This window comes from Lissotriton vulgaris, chromosome 1_1 (genome assembly GCF_964263255.1).
Source record: "Lissotriton vulgaris chromosome 1_1, aLisVul1.2, whole genome shotgun sequence".
Taxonomy (NCBI): Eukaryota; Metazoa; Chordata; class Amphibia; order Caudata; family Salamandridae; genus Lissotriton; species Lissotriton vulgaris.
Window position 1 is genome coordinate 313675975 of NC_141685.1, and position 20151 is coordinate 313696125.

Here is a 20151-nt window from a genome sequence, read left to right on the forward strand (position 1 = left end):
CTCCGATATGGCAAGTCCAGTCACCAGCGATACCCAGACTACCATGGAACAAACCCTCCTTGCCATGAGGTATCGAATGCATTACACAGGTTCTTGGCTTGGCTCGTTTAAAAGATCGGAACACCACCTGGTTCCTTTCGTTCAGACCAACCTGGCAAGATTGAATCTTACCGGTTCTACGATGCCTGCTTTGCTGAGAGGAATGCATGTTGGACATTTGTCCTACACTTCCATCAGTCCTGCCATCGGATGTTGACGCTTTGCTAGGTCCGGTAACGACTCCTGCATCGTGTTGCCCCCAACAGCTGCCAATTCTGATGATGGCATTCATTGAGGTCTTACCGGCAAGTCTAACTAAGAGTGAGATACGTGACACTACAGGCACACAGGTACCACCTACTGCATACATTGCTAATTCATCAAACGCTCACGGCAATAATCCTCATCTATGCACATTTGACATGCTAACTGAAGTGGCTCCACTTTCACCTACTATGGTAAACGGTTTCTTTGCCAGCCTAGACGATCTGATGTTTTCTCCCGACACCGAGAATAACTTTTGACTCATGCACACAGCGTTCCCTGAACTCTGAAATTCGGCCTTCATTTTTTCAAAACAAACGGTGTAACAATTTGAACTTTTTCCAAAATAGAACTTTTGGCACAAGGTTATCTGCTTAAAGTAGAACTATTCTTAGAGAATAAGATTTCTTTTGAAAACTTCCTAATGACAATATTTGGCCTTATCCTAAAAAAGAAACAGTTTAAATATTATGCTATGGGATGGTCTCGACTTTTTTTTTTTCTATAACTTAAGAGACATTTCATGAATGTAATTTCGTATTTTCGTAAATATTAGAATGTATGCTCTCATATTATGCTTCATTACTGTTAAGACTTGTTTTTATTTTCGATACAGTCTATACTCATTTCATGTAAACAAACCTTTTGAAAAGCAATTTGTATTTTGGGTGGGATTGTAAACACTTGCCTTAGATATGTTCAGTGCTTATACATTTAGTTTTATTGAACTCAATATCGTGGAGTAGGTGTTATGTACGAATCTATGAGCCTAGTCTAATTTTCCCGATTCATGCCCATATATAGGTATAAATCACCCGATCCTTATATAGGCATAGAAATCATACCCATATTTAGGCTGAGCCTATGCAGCCCAAATACGGCATGGCTACTTCCACTAAGTTCCAAGAATCCACAACGATTTCTAGGAAAAACCCGCCTTCAGCAGCTAGGGACTTCATCTTGCCTGAATACTAATTTATCTAGGAAACCATGGAGTTTTCAAAGGACTGAGTCTTTGATGACGTTATTATGTCCAATCATATGTCAAACTCGGCACCTTCAAGGTATAAATATGCCTACATTTGCCCAGACAAACACACAGTGGTTTGGAGCAGATAGACTATCCACTTGCCAGACGAGCCCTGCTGCAGCAAGTGCCGAAGGAAGACTACCCTCCAGCTGACGCACTGAGAGACGCTGTCTTTTCTCCTGCCGAGAAATCCAGCTCCAGTGTTTCCAGGCTACCCTTGCGAGTTGCTGGGAAATCGCGTCCTGAGAGAGAGATATAAGACCTCCTTCATTCTAAAACCAAGGTACGGAGCCGATTAACCCCTTAGAGAATTCTTGAAAAAGATTCTTGGCGAAAGAATACTAAACTTAAGCTACACCTCACTTACTTCTTCCCTTGTACTAGACTTAGGTTAGGTACACCATGGTAGGTGCATTTTACAAGCACCAGTTGAGTACTGTTAGTCATTATTTTATCACTGTATGTATTTTATATGTTTTAGGCATTTTTATAGCTTAGAAACCATATCGTGCTCTTACAGTACTATTTTATAATACTCTTCGTATTATATGCCTTGTACTTTATAACCAGTATTACGATTGTAGCAGTACATTTCTTATACTTGAGAAAGAAGACTGTTCAATAAATACCTTTTATTGAAAACACCTGTCTCTCTATTTTCCCAGCACCTCACAGTGCTGCTACCTAGTCTCTACTTCTACCCAGACTGATGCTCTAAGAACCCTAAATGCATCTTTGGTGGCTGGAGCCTCACTCGGTCTTGTGCATTTCCCTGCTCCTCCCTCCTCTTAGGTAGTGATGCCCTGCTCTCCCTCAATCTGTGGTGCCTTCCTCTATCCAGTGGGTCTCCGTGAGCCTTCACTCCATTCCCAGTAACTCCCTTGCTTCTACTTCAACCCAGACTTTTATGTCTTGTTTTATATAGCGCGAACTAGACCTGAGACATCGGGTATCAGAGCGCTTTACATGAGCACCAGTTTCGTTACAGATGAACACATTCATTTTTGTTAGGCACAGGGAGATTAAGTGATTTGCCTAGAATGTATCATTGCCGAGACTTGAACCCGGATCCCCAGGTCTTAGATCGACCGCTCTAGCTGTAAGGCTACACCCTCTCCAAATTTCTTGCCCTTCATCCCAAGGCTTTTGTTTTCCTCACAGCCCTTGGAGCTCATGCAGAAAATATTTTGAGCTTTGCTACAACATGACCACAGACACCTTAAATCTATTGGCTTTGTCAAAGCTAGTTGTAATATCCACTCTATGTCATTTCCTTGTATTCAGAACAAATATGATGCTGTCATTTCCACGAATCCTGGCATTTAGGTGATTCAATGTCTATACAGCAGATATTTAGACAACTTATCCTGAGGGGCTTGAATAGAGAATTGCTGTAGACAAACATGAATGTAGATCTGTTGGGGGGCAGGAGCTGGTCTTTCTATTACCTGCGTGTTCATTGTAGGAATACCAGTAAAGGGTCTCACCTTGTAGCCGTACTCCTCCTTGATGCTGACTGGTACTCCATAAAGCAGGCCTTTCTTCTTCTGTTTCTTCACCTCCTGAAGCTGCTCTTCACAATCAGGAAGGTATTTAGTCAGGCAATTTACCTGCCTGTGAACCTCCAAAGCCTGAAATATAAATGCATGTATTAAATGTCTTTACTGTGTACTGGTGAGCAATATTACTTTCATATGCAAGAACTTTGTTTCGCCGCTAGGCACAGGGATAAGGCACTAGGGGTTATTCAGCAGGGCTGATCTGGCTCATCGCTATGACCCATTTGGATGACTCACAACACCTTATTTCTTTCTGTATCACATATACTCTTTCCATTTACCAATTTATGAACTATATCTTTTTTTTCACATCCACTAATCACTGTTACTATTTTTGATGACTTTAGCTTGAAGCCTTAGCCCCAAACTGCAGTACTGTTTCTAAAACATGTGGATGAGTAATTTGTATTATAACTGATGTTGGATTTCTCACCTCACAGATGAATGATGTTTGCTACTTTACACCTGAGGCTTTCAGTTCACCCATTCTATGAGCTCTCTCCTTTCACCTGCTATTTCACTAACCACTTCTGGTTGAGTCCTATCTTGCTGACTTCTCTGCTATAAAACTGTGTGCTATTAGTACTGTATACTTTCACAATCATGTTGCATCTGGATGAATCTTGCTTTGATTTTGCACTAAATTCTACTTAGCTCATGTTGCAGCTGGGTGGATCTGATAATCTGAGGCGGGGGCCTAGCCATTATTTTTAAATCAGTTTACTCATGCAAGCTCACTCCACAGAATATCCCCTACTACGAAAGAGCCTTTTTTTAAATTGCACTGACACACAATTTTACAATATCTGGGCTGCTTATTTATCGCCCACTGGGCCCATCAAAAGCCTTCCATGAAACCCTAGTGAATACTGTTTCTGTGCTAATCGTAGATGCAGCCAACTGTAGCACTATAGGGGACCTTAATCTACATCTGGAGCACCAAGAGTCCCAGGAGAATATTATTTAATGGGTGACATGGCAGCATGCCAGCTAAGACAGCTGGTTGTGAGACCAACACATGTAGCAGGTCATTTTCTTGACCCCGTTTTTTTGAATCTCCAGATTTCGGATGCCTCGCCCCCCTCCCTATGCTTTGGACTGACCATTTTCTCATCTCCCTACGTCTTCGCTTAGAAGGCCTTCCATTGCAATCCTCTTGCCCGGCGTCAATGAAGCGCCCATGGCATAAACTAGACCTGGCCATCATCACAGCCACTCTAATCTCTCGTCGCCCAGATTGGCCCACCGATATAGAGGTGGGCTGACGCTGCTTTACAGTAGTGGGTCAATATAGCATTGGACAGCTGCATTCCCGCAAAATTGACCCACACCAAGCTCATGCAAACTAATGCATAGTATGATGAGTCTGTAAGCGCAGAAATGAAAAAATGCAAAATCTTACAATGGGCCTGGAGAAGCTCCTGTGATCCTAAAGCAAAGATAATCTATAGAAATGCTGTTAAAGCATACTATAAATTGGTACAGAAGACCTAGGCAATGTTCTATGCCAACCTGGTCACGATCAGCAGCAATAAAACTAAAACCACTTTTCACTCATGAAAAAATTGCAAAAAACACCGTCTCTTGGCAATAGCATAATTTCTTCCAACTCACAATGTGAGACATTGGCCAAATTCTTTATCAGAAAGGTGGAACGCATTTATAGTACCATCTGCTCACAGAACATTTCCTCCAACTCTCAGGAGAGTCCACATGGGGACACTGCATCTCACTCCCTCCAGGTTTTCCTACCCATGTCTCTTAAAGACAAGGAGTCCCTGTCAGCCAAGGTAAAGTCAGGTTCTCCTAACGACCCTCTGAAGCCGGACCTCTTTAGGAATCTTCATAACTGTCTCCTATCGGAAGGCCGGGAGCTGATTAATAAGTCTCTGGCAGTGGTGGAGATTCATAAGTCCTGGAAACATGCCAAAGTCATCCCCCTGGTAAAAAAACGTCTCTAGACGCCTCCCAGCCGGGTGACTTTTGTTCAATATCACTGCTCCCATACCTTGCTAAAATCATGGAGACCTACGTTTATACCACTTTGACCCATTATTCGGAAGCAAATTAGATTCTAGATACGTCACCAAATAGGTTCTGTCCCAGGCATAGCACTGAATTTGCATTCCTTACAGTTAAGGAGCAGTTACAATCTGCCATGGATGAGGGCAGAACCTTAGCTCTGATCCTGTTGGATAAGAGTGACGCCTTCGACACGGTCTCCCATAAGATTCTGCTCCATCGGCTTGAGGAGATCAGGGTCACTCGCTTGGTTCGCATCCTTCTTGACCGATCGGTTCTACCAATTCTTGGCCTCTCCATTTTTTCCTGTGTTCACCCTCTACGCTGCGGTGTTCCGCAGGGAACTGCCCTGAGCCCCACTTTTTTTTAACATTTTCATCCGCCCTCTGGCCATTATGGCCAAAGCTCAAACCATTGCACTGGTATCATATGCAGATACCCAACTTGTGTTCACCTTTTTAAGTAATTCTAACCAGGATTAGGCAAAATTCCAAGATGACCTTGTGGCCATCACTGAATGAACAGCGGATAACTGCCTTCAACTGACCTCCTCCAAGTCAAAAGTGCTCCTGGTGGGCCGAGATATTCATCTATGGACAATCACTGGTGGTCTGCCACCCTTGGTACCCCCCCCAACCGAAACCCGTGGTTAAAGCCTGGGAGTTTTGTCGGATGGCGTTCTCTCCTTTGAGGAGCGTGCTAAGACCATAACTGGCACCTGTTTCAGTCTACTACGTGGCTTGAAGCCAAGCTTGGGACTCTTTGACGCACCTATTCAGCAAATGATCGTCCAACCCACTGTACTGGCATGACTTGATTAATGCAATGGGTTGTTACTTGGCGTCAACAAATCAGTGACTAAAAGACTACAGCAGGCACAGAACGGGGCTGCACGCACACTATTTGCGCTACCTATGCGCTGCTATTAATCAGACCTTTTGTGCTGACTCCACTGGCTACCTATCCAGCAGAGAGTCTACTTTAAGACACTGTTTATGACACACATGATCTTGTACGCACTGACTCCGCATATTCTGAGCGAGCTGTGCTCCTTGTACATCCCGACATGAGCCTTGCACTCTGCTGACCTGTATCTGGCCTATGTCCCACGGGTGCGCAGGTTGAGAGCAAGGGGGCGCTAATTTAGGGCACTTGCTCCAACGCTTTGGAACTCAATACCTTTGGCCTTGCACTGCATGCAAGACCACTGGGCCTTCAGGAAAATGATCAAGATGTGGCTCTATTCCAATCACTAGCTTCCTCGCTTTACCGCTCTGCTATATTTAGCGCTGGGAAGCCCTGGTCCTTGGGCAGCCATGCACTCTTTAAATGCTCCTAACAGAACATAACATAACATACCATAACATAATGCGAGTACCCTGCTCTTGTGTTCCTACTATATTTTGGTGAAACTTGAATTGTACTTGTTCTTTTCTTTAATCTTATTGAATTCTTGTCACATTTCAGTTGTCCTGATATTGTTACTGTTTTCTACTGTTCCTCTGTAACACGTGAGTGGTCCTTGTTTTGTGATTACTCAACTGGTATGCCTATTGTATCTGGTTGGATATTGTATTGTAAATTCTCTGCTGTTGCATTCTCCCTGCTGTTTTTCTGCTCCTGCCTGTTTTATACTCATGTTTTTTATCTTCACTATTTTTCTGCTCCACTTCAATCTGGGTTGCCATTGTAATTGCTCAGCGGTTGCACTCATGTCGCATTGGGGTGGTCTTGTAATTTGATTACTTTTCCGTTGCACTCATCCTGCTGCTTCTCAGCTATTGTTTTATGTTCATGTTGTCTATCATTCCTATTATTCTGCTGCACTACCATCGGACGTGTCGTTTAAAGTTCTCAATGGTTGCACTCATGTTGCATTGGGGTGGTGTTGTTCTTTGATTACTTTTCTGATGCACTGCGACGGTGGCTTCTGAGCTTGAGTTGCACCTGTGTGGACATGACAGGATGACTACTCTATTGCAGTGTTCCTGTCACACTTTCTGTATCATCGACAGTATCAATATTACTCCATAGCTCATATTACAACAGGGTGGAAGACATGATTTTGTGACTTTTCTTCTGATGGACTAATACCACACATGTGTGTCTTACTTCGAAGCTGATCTACTTTTATCATCACTGCCATCAGGTTACTATTTGCTTTCTCGTTCAATTCTCAGAGTGAACTCTCAGTGCTTCATTGTGATCACTTATAGTGATGCACTGATCAGATTTAGCTCAGACTCCCACTGTTGAACTTGGTATACTGCTGCACTCTCAGTATATCTAAGATCTCTCATTCATTAGGATTGCACTGTTGTAGGGTTATTTGCTTTTGTATGTTTTGGTTCACTTTTTAGCCTCAACTAACTCCAACACTATCCGTGTTCTGCCCTCGCTTAAGGATTTCTGTCAGCTATCTTCAACACAGTCAATACTTTATCCCACTGAGTAATCTCAGTGGCCCCATTTCCTCATGTAGGAATAAACACTGGCCCCTCCACCAGCTTGACTGGAGCTCCTAAATCGGAACATCACTGTTAGATACAGGAATAGAGGTATGTGGAGTCTTAAGATAGCCATGGAAAGATTACCAGGGCACAACACATCAAAGCTTCATCTTGTTATCCCTGTCTTCCTGTGAAAGGGCTGGTGGCAGACCATCTTAGTAACGCATTGGATTATATTAACTAAATGATTGTTAAGTGACTCGGGTATCTAGGAAGGTACGGCTTACATTTATTGCATTTTTGCTTTATCCCCACAGGACAGCTCAACATCTACTGGAGTACATTAGATAAATATATCACATACACCCACCAAAGCACATTTATGACTTTTAGATGTCTATGAGAATGCTCCAAAAAGAAAGAACATATCACATTAAAATGAAACTGCTCAATTAAAGCATACAGTTGGCTACCATTGGTTTCCCAAGAGCACTTATCACTTACCATTGTACAATGTATAGAATTCAGCCCTGTATGGATTTATTAATAATGTTCCAACAACCAACAGAACACATTAGACAGGCCTCTTAGAACATTCTCACTGTGTGGTGCACAAAAAGGCACCAAACCCAAAAAGATGGTGAATTAACACTAACTAACTTCTCTCATACAACATCATTTTATGAACCATTCAGAAGATGCTAGTGTGGCCATACCATTCCACCTTGTGCACAACATTCAATAAAAGCTGTGTAGTTGGGAAGTAATGTCACTCAACAGATCAAGCCCTGATCTTTGGACTGGGTAAGAGTGGTCTGCTTAATTCAGACACTCTGTTCATCACCACCCCCTTTTCTGAATCATTTTTGTCCACCATAAGCGTGGAAGGGTATACTCAGATGTGAGTCCCTTGCTCATTGCACCATCAGGATTCAAGCAAGCCGGGCCGAAGACGGCTGAAATGCCAGAAACCGGTCCCCGGTAGCTTGTTTCCTTCCCAGTATAAGAATTGGCTTGGTAGTTTGGTCTGCCCTGTTCCCATGATGCACTGGGCCAGGGTCAGACTAATTTGCATATAGCCAAGTTCTGAGCTGGGATGGTGCAGTGAGCTAAAAAACAGTGATGGATCAAGCCCTGATCTTTGGACTGGGTAAGAGTGGTCTGCTTAATTCAGACTCTCTGTTCATCACCACCCCGTTTTCTGAATCATTTTTGTCCACCATAAGCGTGGAAGGGTATACTCAGATGTGAGTCCCTTGCTCATTGCACCATCAGGATTCAAGCAAGCCGGGCCGAAGATGGCTGAAATGCCAGAAACCGGTCCCCGGTAGCTTGTTTCCTTCCCAGTATAAGAATTGGCTTGGTAGTTTGGTCTGCCCTGTTCCCATGATGCACTGGGCCAGGGTCAGACTAATTTGCATATAGCCAAGTTCTGAGCTGGGATGGTGCAGTGAGCTAAAAAACGGTGATGGATCAAGCCCTGATCTTTGGACTGGGTAAGAGTGGTCTGCTTAATTCAGACACTCTGTTCATCACCACCCCCTTTTCTGAATCATTTTTGTCCACCATAAGCGTGGAAGGGTATACTCAGATGTGAGTCCCTTGCTCATTGCACCATCAGGATTCAAGCAAGCCGGGCCGAAGACGGCTGAAATGCCAGAAACCGGTCCCCGGTAGCTTGTTTCCTTCCCAGTATAAGAATTGGCTTGGTAGTTTGGTCTGCCCTGTTCCCATGATGCACTGGGCCAGGGTCAGACTAATTTGCATATAGCCAAGTTCTGTGCTGGGATGGTGCAGTGAGCTAAAAAACGGTGATGGATCAAGCCCTGATCTTTGGACTGGGTAAGAGTGGTCTGCTTCATTCAGACACTCTGTTCATCACCACCCCCTTTCTGAATCATTTTTGTCCACCATAAGCATGGAAGGGTATACTCAGATGTGAGTCCCTTGCTCATTGCACCATCAGGATTCAAGCAAGCCGGGCCGAAGACGGCTGAAATGCCAGAAACCGGTCCCCGGTAGCTTGTTTCCTTCCCAGTATAAGAATTGGCTTGGTAGTTTGGTCTGCCCTGTTCCCATGATGCACTGGGCCAGGGTCAGACTAATTTGCATATAGCCAAGTTCTGAGCTGGGATGGTGCAGTGGGCTAAAAAACGGTGATGGATCAAGCCCTGATCTTTGGACTGGGTAAGAGTGGTCTGCTTAATTCAGACACTCTGTTCATCACCACCCCCTTTTCTGAATCATTTTTGTCCACCATAAGCGTGGAAGGGTATACTCAGATGTGAGTCCCTTGCTCATTGCACCATCAGGATTCAAGCAAGCCGGGCCGAAGACGGCTGAAATGCCAGAAACCGGTCCCCGGTAGCTTGTTTCCTTCCCAGTATAAGAATTGGCTTGGTAGTTTGGTCTGCCCTGTTCCCATGATGCACTGGGCCAGGGTCAGACTAATTTGCATATAGCCAAGTTCTGAGCTGGGATGGTGCAGTGAGCTAAAAAACGGTGATGGATCAAGCCCTGATCTTTGGACTGGGTAAGAGTGGTCTGCTTAATTCAGACACTCTGTTCATCACCACCCCCTTTTCTGAATCATTTTTGTCCACCATAAGCGTGGAAGGGTATACTCAGATGTGAGTCCCTTGCTCATTGCACCATCAGGATTCAAGCAAGCCGGGCCGAAGACGGCTGAAATGCCAGAAACCGGTCCCCGGTAGCTTGTTTCCTTCCCAGTATAAGAATTGGCTTGGTAGTTTGGTCTGCCCTGTTCCCATGATGCACTGGGCCAGGGTCAGACTAATTTGCATATAGCCAAGTTCTGAGCTGGGATGGTGCAGTGAGCTAAAAAACGGTGATGGATCAAGCCCTGATCTTTGGACTGGGTAAGAGTGGTCTGCTTAATTCAGACACTCTGTTCATCACCACCCCCTTTTCTGAATCACTCAACAGATCAGCCACCTCAAGTGGGGATATGGACAACAGTGCAACCTTGTGGAACACAATAAACAGGAGATTCTTAGAGGCATTCACATCTAGATATATACAACACTACAAAGCTCTTTACCACGACTTGACAATATTTGTCAATAAACCAATAACCTCATTACTAGACAATACATTGGCTGACCTGTCTTCACCTAGCAAATATAGTGACATCAGACCACCATGTTTCAGATCAATGGGACATTAGAGAACCAAGCAGAAGGGGCAGGGAGCCCATGGGAGCACTAAAAACAATAAAAAATTGTATAAATCCACCGTATGAATGTTGATAAAATATTATAATAGAATAACCTCAAAGAATCCCCTTTGATCTGTGTGAAAAGGTTGTCCAGAGTGGAGCAAAATGTAGATCTTCCCTCTGAAATTCATACATTTTGGGTGTGGCTTATAGTTTGTGTACAGCCAGTGATGAATTAGTTGTAGGTGTGAAGCACCTGTTAGACACCTAATTGTAGCCAGATTGGCTGAGGAGCCAATAGAGTCTCAAGAGGTATGTGGATCCCGTCTCTTGAGCTCTGTGACTAAACTGCTGACTTAACTTTTTAATTTCTGGCAGTCATGTAGTTGAAAACCTTTGAGAAAGAGAGCTGGTCAGAGTAATTAGAGAGGTAGCTTGTTCTGGGAGCGGGAGCGGACGGCTACTGCATTTTAATGTTATTCTCTTTAAAGAGTTGGATCTTCAGCTCTTTACTAAACCAGAACAGGTTTGGGATGGTCTTGAGAAATCAGAGATTTAAAACTAGATTCTGGGCACATAGCCGGTTGTCTTGTTTTCTACACCTCGTCATCTCCAGTCTGATGGTGTCCTGGCTGCTAGAGTACTGTGGCCCACCGGAGATGTGAGCTCGTCGGCCAAACAGAGAAGGGTTCCCAGTCATATCTCATATTCATTTAAAAACCAGATGATCACTTTTAAATCAGTCTTTGGGAAGTCTGCTGATTATTTCAAGCAGAAATTTGTATCTCACTAACCCATTACGGACCACAGATGGTCCGAGAAAAATCTGACCATATGTCATAAAGATTAACAAAAAGACTAGAAGTAGATTATTTCCTATTATCCCACATCCTTTGGAACTCACTACGCAATGGCCTCAGGCTCATAGTCAAGTTCCTGCCTTTTGAAAGTCCATGAAAATATACCTGTTTTAATCAGATCGTAACTGCATATGCATTATCAATTATTTTTCAAATGGGATTTTAGTGCTTCATAAATACATTATTTTGGTTGATATGTTACATTAACCTTTGAAGCAAGCTTTGTATTCTACAAGAGTGTTTTGTCAAGTTACAATAGTGTGACATGGTTTCCAATATTGCTGCCTTGGCAGTTCTAGGTATTTATATTCCCTTCACTGATTTCAAAGATGTACCATTTTGGAAACCAATCTTTCTAAATGTTAGGACAAGATGAAAAGATCTAGGTTATGTAACACTGAACGCCCCTGCAGCTCATTATGATCATTATACAACGTTTAAACAACATTGTCTTACTCAAAGGGCAAACTGCATTTTGCATCAATAAACTGAGGTTGCACACACATAGACATGCTGAATAGGAATCATCATCCTGGGTTAGAGTAGAGATGAAATTATTCATTTCAGAAAACATCCGAAAAAAATATTTTAAGGGGTGAGCAAATGCAAATTCCAGCTATTTACAAACTATGCCTAGCATGATGCTACTGTCTGACAAGACTGATTCCGGCTACTGCACCCACATAAAATTCACTCACCAAGTGTCAGACATATTGAAATAGACAAAACACACAAATGAGGCCCAAAGAGGTTTATAGACCAGCAGGGGGCGACTCTTCTCTATCTAACACAATCAAACGTCACTAAATTGAATCCCTGGGTCTAAATTTCAAACGGAGTGCTGATGAGTCCCTTTTAAAGGACGTTTTTTCTCATACACAAAGATGGCAGACCACTACGTCTGGCTGAGCTAATGCCAGTGCAACTGTAAAAGCATCCAGAATTGGCAAAGTCAATAGTTGGAGAAGAGTGGCAGGAGTTGCCTAAGTTAATGGACTCTATTCTGCTGTTCTTCTCTCAATCTGTTGTTGCCATATGTCTCATGTACTGACTGATGTCGAAATGTCCCAGCTGTGGCCATGCTCTTCCATGCAGTTTCTCTATTGTTGACTGCCCAGTCAGTTGCACAACCTGTGACCACTGATAGCTTATAGTGACTATTGCCTGCATTTTTAAACATTGCATTGTTGCACAAACCTGACTATTTGCCCTGAAATTTGATTTCAAACCTTTAAAATACCTGGAATCTTCTTAGGACAATAGTAGTGGGCTTCCCGCTCGACCCCCGCCGCACCCGAATGTTAGACGGGACCGCATTGCACAGGGGTTGACGCTCTAGTGTTTCCTCCCTCCACCACTATTTCAATTGCGCTGGAGCGACTGCGCAGCATGGAACTGGAGCGACTGCTCAGCGGGCGTGCCAAAAGCAAGCCTGCCTGCGTCCGTCGGCGCCCGAAGCGCGACCAGCGCCAGAACTCCTGGTTGAATCCTGTCCCAAACATACGGTAGGAAACAATTGCTCGAGCTGGGAAGAAGTACATGCATACCACCAGGGCCGGCGCTAGGCATTGACAGTGTGTGCAGCTGCCCAGGGCCTCGCGCTCGGCTGCAAGACAGGGGACCCCCACCACTTCACTGTGAAAGGCCACACTTTCACAGATTGCCCATCTGCTCCTGCTGGGCCCCCTCCCTGCAAAATCACAATACAATACACATGCAAGGCTGGTGTAGATCTTGCCGATCACGGCGTGTTGGCAGGGGTGGGGGGGAAGGCAGATCAGATGGTCAGCATCACAGTGTCAGGGGCGGGGGAGCACCTGTATTAAGTACCGGCCATTCCCTTTCTGCATTTTGTTGCCAGGTGACAGAAGGCCCCTTTGTTTCCAGGACCAGCTGAACACAGGTAAGGGAGGTGGGTGAGGGGAGGAGGGAGCAGCCAGATCAACTGGCTTTTGTTAACTTAATGTATGTAGAACTGCCAGTGCTAGGGCAGTGTTTTACGAAAGTACGGATGTATGACGTTACAACGCATGCTTTTACCACGCATGCCTTTAGAACGCGGTTTTTACATCGCAATCCATTACAACGCATAGCGCTTTGGGGTGCTGGATAGTGAAAAGTTTAATTTACTATTCCAACACCAGTCCCCGTGGACACTAGGGAAGGTGTTGGATAGTAAATTAAACTTATTCCCTATCCGAGAGCGCCCCCCCAGCGCAATGCGTTATAATGGTTTGCGTTGTAAATACCCCGTTGTAAAGGCACTACGTTGTAAACGTTTCGTTGTAACGGTTGTTCACCGCAAGGTCCAGGTGTGGGGGCCCCCTTCCCTGGACCTTGTAGCCAGTACTCCTTTATTTGTTCTCCAGTGAAATTAATCCAAAAAATAAAAACTGTTGCTGGAATGTTTGTCTTTTTTTGACATTTTTCACTTCCAACCTGCAGCATTGGGATGGAGAGAAATAAAAGGTTGAAAATGTAAAAAATAACTAAAGCAAGACAGAGTGGGTCGAAAAGGGGCCAGATTGATTTTATTCACACCCAAAACACATTAGTACCACTTTACAGAGTTTGCCAGTGAAGCACTACTTTTGTTTTCTTGTCTTTCTCTGAACAGCATTGTTTTCCCCTGGTTTGGAAGTGCACCATTCCTGGATGTACTGCAATACCTGCTTGATGGGCGGATTGGAAAACAAAATGCATGCAGAGGCTCTGTATTCACAAATGTGGTCTTTTTAACTATATTGCTTACCTTTTGTAAGCATATCAGCAATGGACATTGAAACTGGCCCCTTCCGGCCCTGTAGTCATGGCCATAACTTTTCATGCAAAAGCACTGATTGATTTCTGAATAATAAGTGCAAAAGGGTTAAGGTAACCATGTTGTTCCTGCTTACATTTCACATGCTTTTAATTAATCTTACATTCTTTATGAGTGTTTGCTTTTTCCAGGATGTTGTCACTTTTTTTTTAGGCAGCATATTGCTCTGGTCTAGTGCCTAATTTGAATTGGGTCGCCTCCAGGTGTTTATAGCGAGGCGCAATTGGATTTGTAGTTGAAAGCAGTGCGAGTCTCTCCCAGTGGGGCAGTATGGTGTTCAGTAAGGGAGAAGATGTGGCACTATGGTCAGAGCTGCCAAATTTGGAACTGGGAAACCAGGTTCAGCCTTCATGACCAGTCCACCAGACCACTCTCCTAAGAGAGCGCATTTAGTAGGCCCCGAAAGACCTTAGAAGAATGATGTCTGAGCACCAGCAGGTGGACCATAGCGGTGGCAAGTGTGGGTTAACTTGAAGGCCTGTCCATTACAACCCTTATTGAAGCTCAACTTGAGTCTTTTGGGCAGGCCTTCGAAGCAGCACACCCTAGTGACTCTGTCATTGAGGTCAAAGGACCCTTGAGCAGGAAGGCTCTAGGGCGGTTCGACCTATGAGATCGCACTGAGGGCTGACTTCGGGTGGGGGCGTCATGTTTGTGAGTATATTATGTTTCTAAAAGCACTTGTTGCCTCCTTCCTGGCCTCCAACAATTTTGGCCACAATAAAAATGTCATGAATACTCCAATGATTAATGTTCTTCCTAGAGAGAGATGGAGTTTTTGTCAAGTGGAAGTTTTGACTTCTTTAAAAGGTAGCGCAGAGGGTTATTGTGCCTGCTGCAAAGAACATGTACCATGCAGATCACTAAATCCACATAATTTAAATAGGCCAATGGGTTACTGCTTTTGTCAGAGAGATGCTATTAACTGTCATCTCAAGGCAACACAAAAGGCATCTGTTGAGTGTCTTCCCGCTCTGTAGTAAAACACAAATATCAGCTGGAAGATTTAATTCAACTTTCCACCCCCCTCCCATTAGTCTTTGTGACCAAAACCTGGACAGATAGCACATCATGTCCAGATTGGAATATTGCCTTACCAACAGACTACGCTCTATTTTCGCAGGACAGGTAGGGTATAGCAATTATCTATCGAGACTATCTAAACGTGCGCGCTGAAGTTATCTCTGTTCTGCCTGCAGAAGTACTGCATTTCTGTGTAAAATTAAATAACCTCTCGACTTTCCAGGGGACACTAATATATCGCTCACCCGGACCCAAAGCAGCCTTTTCTCAAGCACTTCTGACACTTTTGGAGTCATACACTGATCCTCATTCCCTTACATACCTCGGTAATTTGAATTATCACCTAGAATCTGAAAACAACTCAGATGCAATTAGATTGCTAGACAATCTCAAGGCTTTTAACTTAAATCAACTCACAACAGAACCTACCCATCAGCCGGGACACACTTCAGATTGTATTTTTACACGCAATCCTGATATTAATCTGACTAAAATATTAGCCCTGCCGTGGAGAGATCATAAGGCTATCCATTTTAATATTAAAGTTATGCAGCCATACCTTCGCACACAGATTAAGTCATCCAAGGTACAAATTAGGTGCTGGAATAAAGTCAAGGGCAGTGACCTAGAGTCGACCCTTGGTCATTTCCCTGCCATGTTATAAAAGGACAATAATGCAGCAGCCTTGCGGTTTAACGGCTGGCTACTGGCAGCAGCCAAGCATGTTGCACCCAAACAAAGGTAAAGAGAGCTAGGACATCGTCACCTTGGTATACCCCAGAGCTTAAGTGCCTAAAAGTTAATTGTAGGAGAGCTGAGCATCTCTGGAGACAAGACTACAGTAATCAAACAAAATCAACATATCACCTAGCTATACAACAATATAAGGAGGCGAGTATTGCCGCAAAAAGTCTTTTTTCACAACTAAAATAAAAGGAGGCTGGAAACTCTACCAAGGAATTAATTCAAATCTTCCAATATGCTTGCTAAACCGCAACAGGATAATGCTTTCAAGCCTGATCAAGCTATTTGTAATAATCTCGCAGTATTTTTCCAAGATAAGGTGCAAGGAATCTATAATGGCCTCCTAAGCTCCCCGGGGTTTCAGGATAAAAGAGATCAACCAATGTGCTCAACTCATTGTAGATTATCGTGTTTCCAGACAGTAACAAACGACAAAGTACAAAAACTCCGGCTTTCCATAAAAACTGGCTCACCCACAGATCCCTGCCCCCCTACCATTATGCATTTGGCTGCCCAGAAGATCTGTGACAAGCTCACTCCCCTTATTAACCAAGTCCTGGAATCAGGCTTCCTATCCAGAAACTTGGAAAAAAGCATCTATGAGACCTCTCCTAAAAAAAACAAATCTGGACCCAACCAAACCAAAAAACTATGGTCCCATTGCCGGCCTACCAATAGTGGCTAAGATTTTGGAAAAATCACTAAACACAGCGCTGACTGACTATTTAGATGCCAACAACCTATTGGATACTTCACAGCATCGTTTCCTTTCATGACATTCCACTGAATCAGCCCCTGATCATCGAAAGCAAAAAGATCCGCAGGATGGTGGGCGGTCCTTGTGCTCCTAGATTTGTCGGCTGCATTTGACACCGTGAACCACACTGTGTTTGTACAGTAGTTGAGGGATGTGAGGGTAGAGGCCACTTCTCTGGCCCTCCTATCCTCCTTCTTGGAGGCAAGAGAGCAGAGGTTGTTCTGGGACAGCCTGCAATCGGATAGCTTCCAACTCCTATGTGGCATCCCACAGGGATCCGCCCTTTCCCCAACAATGTTTAACATCTACGTCGCCCTGTTGACTAAACTTGTCAGGAGGCATGGTTTTGCCCTGGTTTCTTATGCTGATGATTCTCAACTTGTCATCTCTATTACCAACCAACCTGAGAACACAGCTGCCAGGTTCCATGTCTGTCTCACTGAGATTATGACCTGGATGAACCATGGCTTCCTGAAAATTAACAGACAAACTAGAGGTGATGGAATTTGGTCCTGGCCAGCCCTTATGGAATAAGTTCTGGTGGCCAACTGAGGCTGGAGAATGCCCACACCCTGTCACCAAGGTTAAGAACCTTGGAGTCATCTTCAACCTTCAATTGAGTTTCTGTGCCCAGGTAAACAGTCTCACTTCCTCCTGCTTTTTTCTACTGAAAAGCCTGAAAAAGTGTTTTCCATTCATCTCACAAGAGTTGCAAAAGACAGTGAGAATGTTTTTATTCATTCCAGCTTACTGGGGATTTCAAGGGATACCTGGCAATGTCATCTGTTAGTCCATATTTTTTTTTGTTAAGTTGGTTAACTCAGACTATCAGATGAGCTTCATAATTCATGATTACAAACGGTATGACAGTGCAGCAATCTTTCCCCACAGCTTTATAATCTCCACACAGTTATCATATATGTTGGCATGGTCTTGTGGCAGTGAAGAGTGTTTCAAACTATATTCTCTGGAGTACCTTTAGGTTCACTTTGTTGCTGCATGACTGAGATTTGCTCCGGTAATGTCAAGGCTGTTCCAGGGTTTCTTGTGCCAGAAAAGAATAGAAGATAGCAGCCGGAGTTGGAGAAGTATTAGCAAGCCTAACATAAGCACAGTCAAAAGAAGTGGGGTGTCCTAGACTTTGAACCAGTTGTTCAGCTGAGGGCTGTGATGAAATGTTGCATATATGATGCATAGCTGTACATACTGTTTGGAAATATTTGGGTATGATCTGGGTCAAGTATGTAAGCATAAGGATCAGTTTTAGAAATTGGCTCAGATGTTCTAGTTAGTGATTCCACTCTTGGTGGATGGGGTTGGATGCCCTGTGTGCCATTTAGAAATCAGATTTTTGATCTAGCTGGGGAAAGTTTGGGGGACACAGAGGATGAGCTGTAGAGATAAAGGGCCACATGCATCAACCAAATGTTCTGTCACAAACGGGCCGATTCAAAGAATCAGCCCGGCTTTTTACATGTATCAAAACCCATTTTACGATTTGGTAACCTGTTATCGAATCACAAAATGGGTTTACGATTCGGTATTTGGAAGGGACGTGTTAGGGCGTCCCTTCTAAAAAGCGAATCCTAAGGGTATGTATGAATGTTTTGTGACCAGAATGCGCTAGCAAAACATTTGCGGCAGTGGTCCCACAAACCAATGCCTAAAAAAATGAAAAGAAAATGTTTCTTTTTTTTTTAACACAACCCGTTTTCTTTTAAGGAACAAGAGTTGCATTTAAAAAAAAGATTGCTCTATTTAAAAGCAATCACAGACATGGTGGTCTGCCGACCCCAGCAGGCCACCATACCCTTGATTTTAGCGATTACTAGATGGTCTCAAATTGCGATCTACCTCATTAATATTAATGAGTTTGGTTGATTTGTGACCCCTTAGGAATCGGTATATGAAACTCTTGGAGTTGCATACATTGGACATTGTGATTACCTAATTGTGTTTCCCAGAAAATCGCAATTAGGTAATCACAATTTCCAAGTTCGATACTTGTGGCCAAAGTGGTTTAAGATAGGCATACCAACACGGAAGACTAGTAACCGTTTCCGCTTGGGTGTGTGGGTAGGCATCGTGGTTAGGATGGAGCAGTGATTTCAGTTTGAAATTGCTTGGGATCGTTGACCAAGCCTAGCAGTAAAGAGGATAATTGACATGACGCTGAGCATGTGTGGCAGCAACAGTATACTTCTTTAAGTAGAACTCTCCACTGATCCCTATCAAGTTTTAGTGATCTAAGAAATTCTGGGTCTTCTTGACTTGTGTAATGGGAAACCATTTGAGGGTCCCTTCAGTCACTGCACATCAGCACTTGGACACCTCGGAGCCCATAGGTCTGTCACCTGAAATGATGATGGAACTTATCCACAGAGGCCGGTTTCAATTGGAGCCTTCAGAGAGCCACTATTGTGTGTGGATGCCCAACAGGCTCATAGCTGCATGGAGGATCTCTGACTCCAAGGTTTCTTCTAATTATTGGTAACTGATGAGGCCAAAATGTACACCACCGTCTTGGAAGCAGATTGAGGCAGACATTGCACATGCGGGTTAAGCTGTAACTGATTAGTACATCTGGTACGTCTTAATAAATGGATGGGCCCTCAAAAAGTAAATCTATTGATCAGAGCATCAAGCACTGTGGAAAACAAGTTGTAAATACAAATCTTCATATATTTTGGATAGAAAGGTAATTTTGGGGGTACTATCTAATTTAATATTTGAAAATATTATTGAAAGGCCCTTCAGCACATAAATGTGGTGCGTGCAAGCTATGGTTCAGTGTTCTTTTTATCTCCAGATACTATTTTCCATTGTATACCACATTTGTGAACAACTGAATGCCATCTATTGAAATTATGTTGCTCGGGTATGTGATAGGTAGTGTAACTTGCTGGTGATTATGCAATTGATACGTACATTTTTTTAGTTTTTTGTTTGCTGATTATCCTACAAATGTGCCATATTGTTAAGCTATGTGTGTAATGGTTGTGATCAGGCACTAGGCAGTACAATTAGGACTACGGAAAGAAAACTTGAGCAGTTAACTTAGTAGCCAAGAAAGCAGGTATTCCAATGTTTCTCTTTCAGTCTAATGGGGCTTATGGAATATTTGGGAATGGCAATCATTCATTCTCAATTGCAGAATCATATGGTCCTGTTTCTGAAGATGCTTTAATACTATTTTAGATCAGGGGAAGCCCCATGTTGTTGGGCCCTGAACCAAGTGGGTCAGATGATTTAGACAATCGGTAAATGCTGAAGAAATAATTGCATGTAGAGAGCCATAGATGAGCAACGTGAAGTTTTGCATGTTTTTTTTAAATTAGGTATGGATTAATTTTGCTTTCTTGGCTTTGCTTTTGCGCAGTTTCAGGTGTTGAGATCTTTCTGTC

At 43.5% G+C, this 20151-nt stretch overlaps 1 protein-coding gene across 1 annotated transcript in view; it reads right to left on the reverse strand.

Annotated features, from left to right (window-relative positions):
- Positions 1 to 20151, reverse strand: part of LOC147747107 (vitamin D3 hydroxylase-associated protein-like) — a 329790-nt gene that overhangs the window by 276040 nt on the left and 33599 nt on the right. Inside the window, exon 3 of the mRNA XM_086952358.1 lies at positions 2821 to 2964. Coding sequence (XP_086808484.1) covers positions 2821 to 2964 — 144 coding nt within the window. The remainder of the gene's footprint in view (positions 1 to 2820; positions 2965 to 20151) is intronic.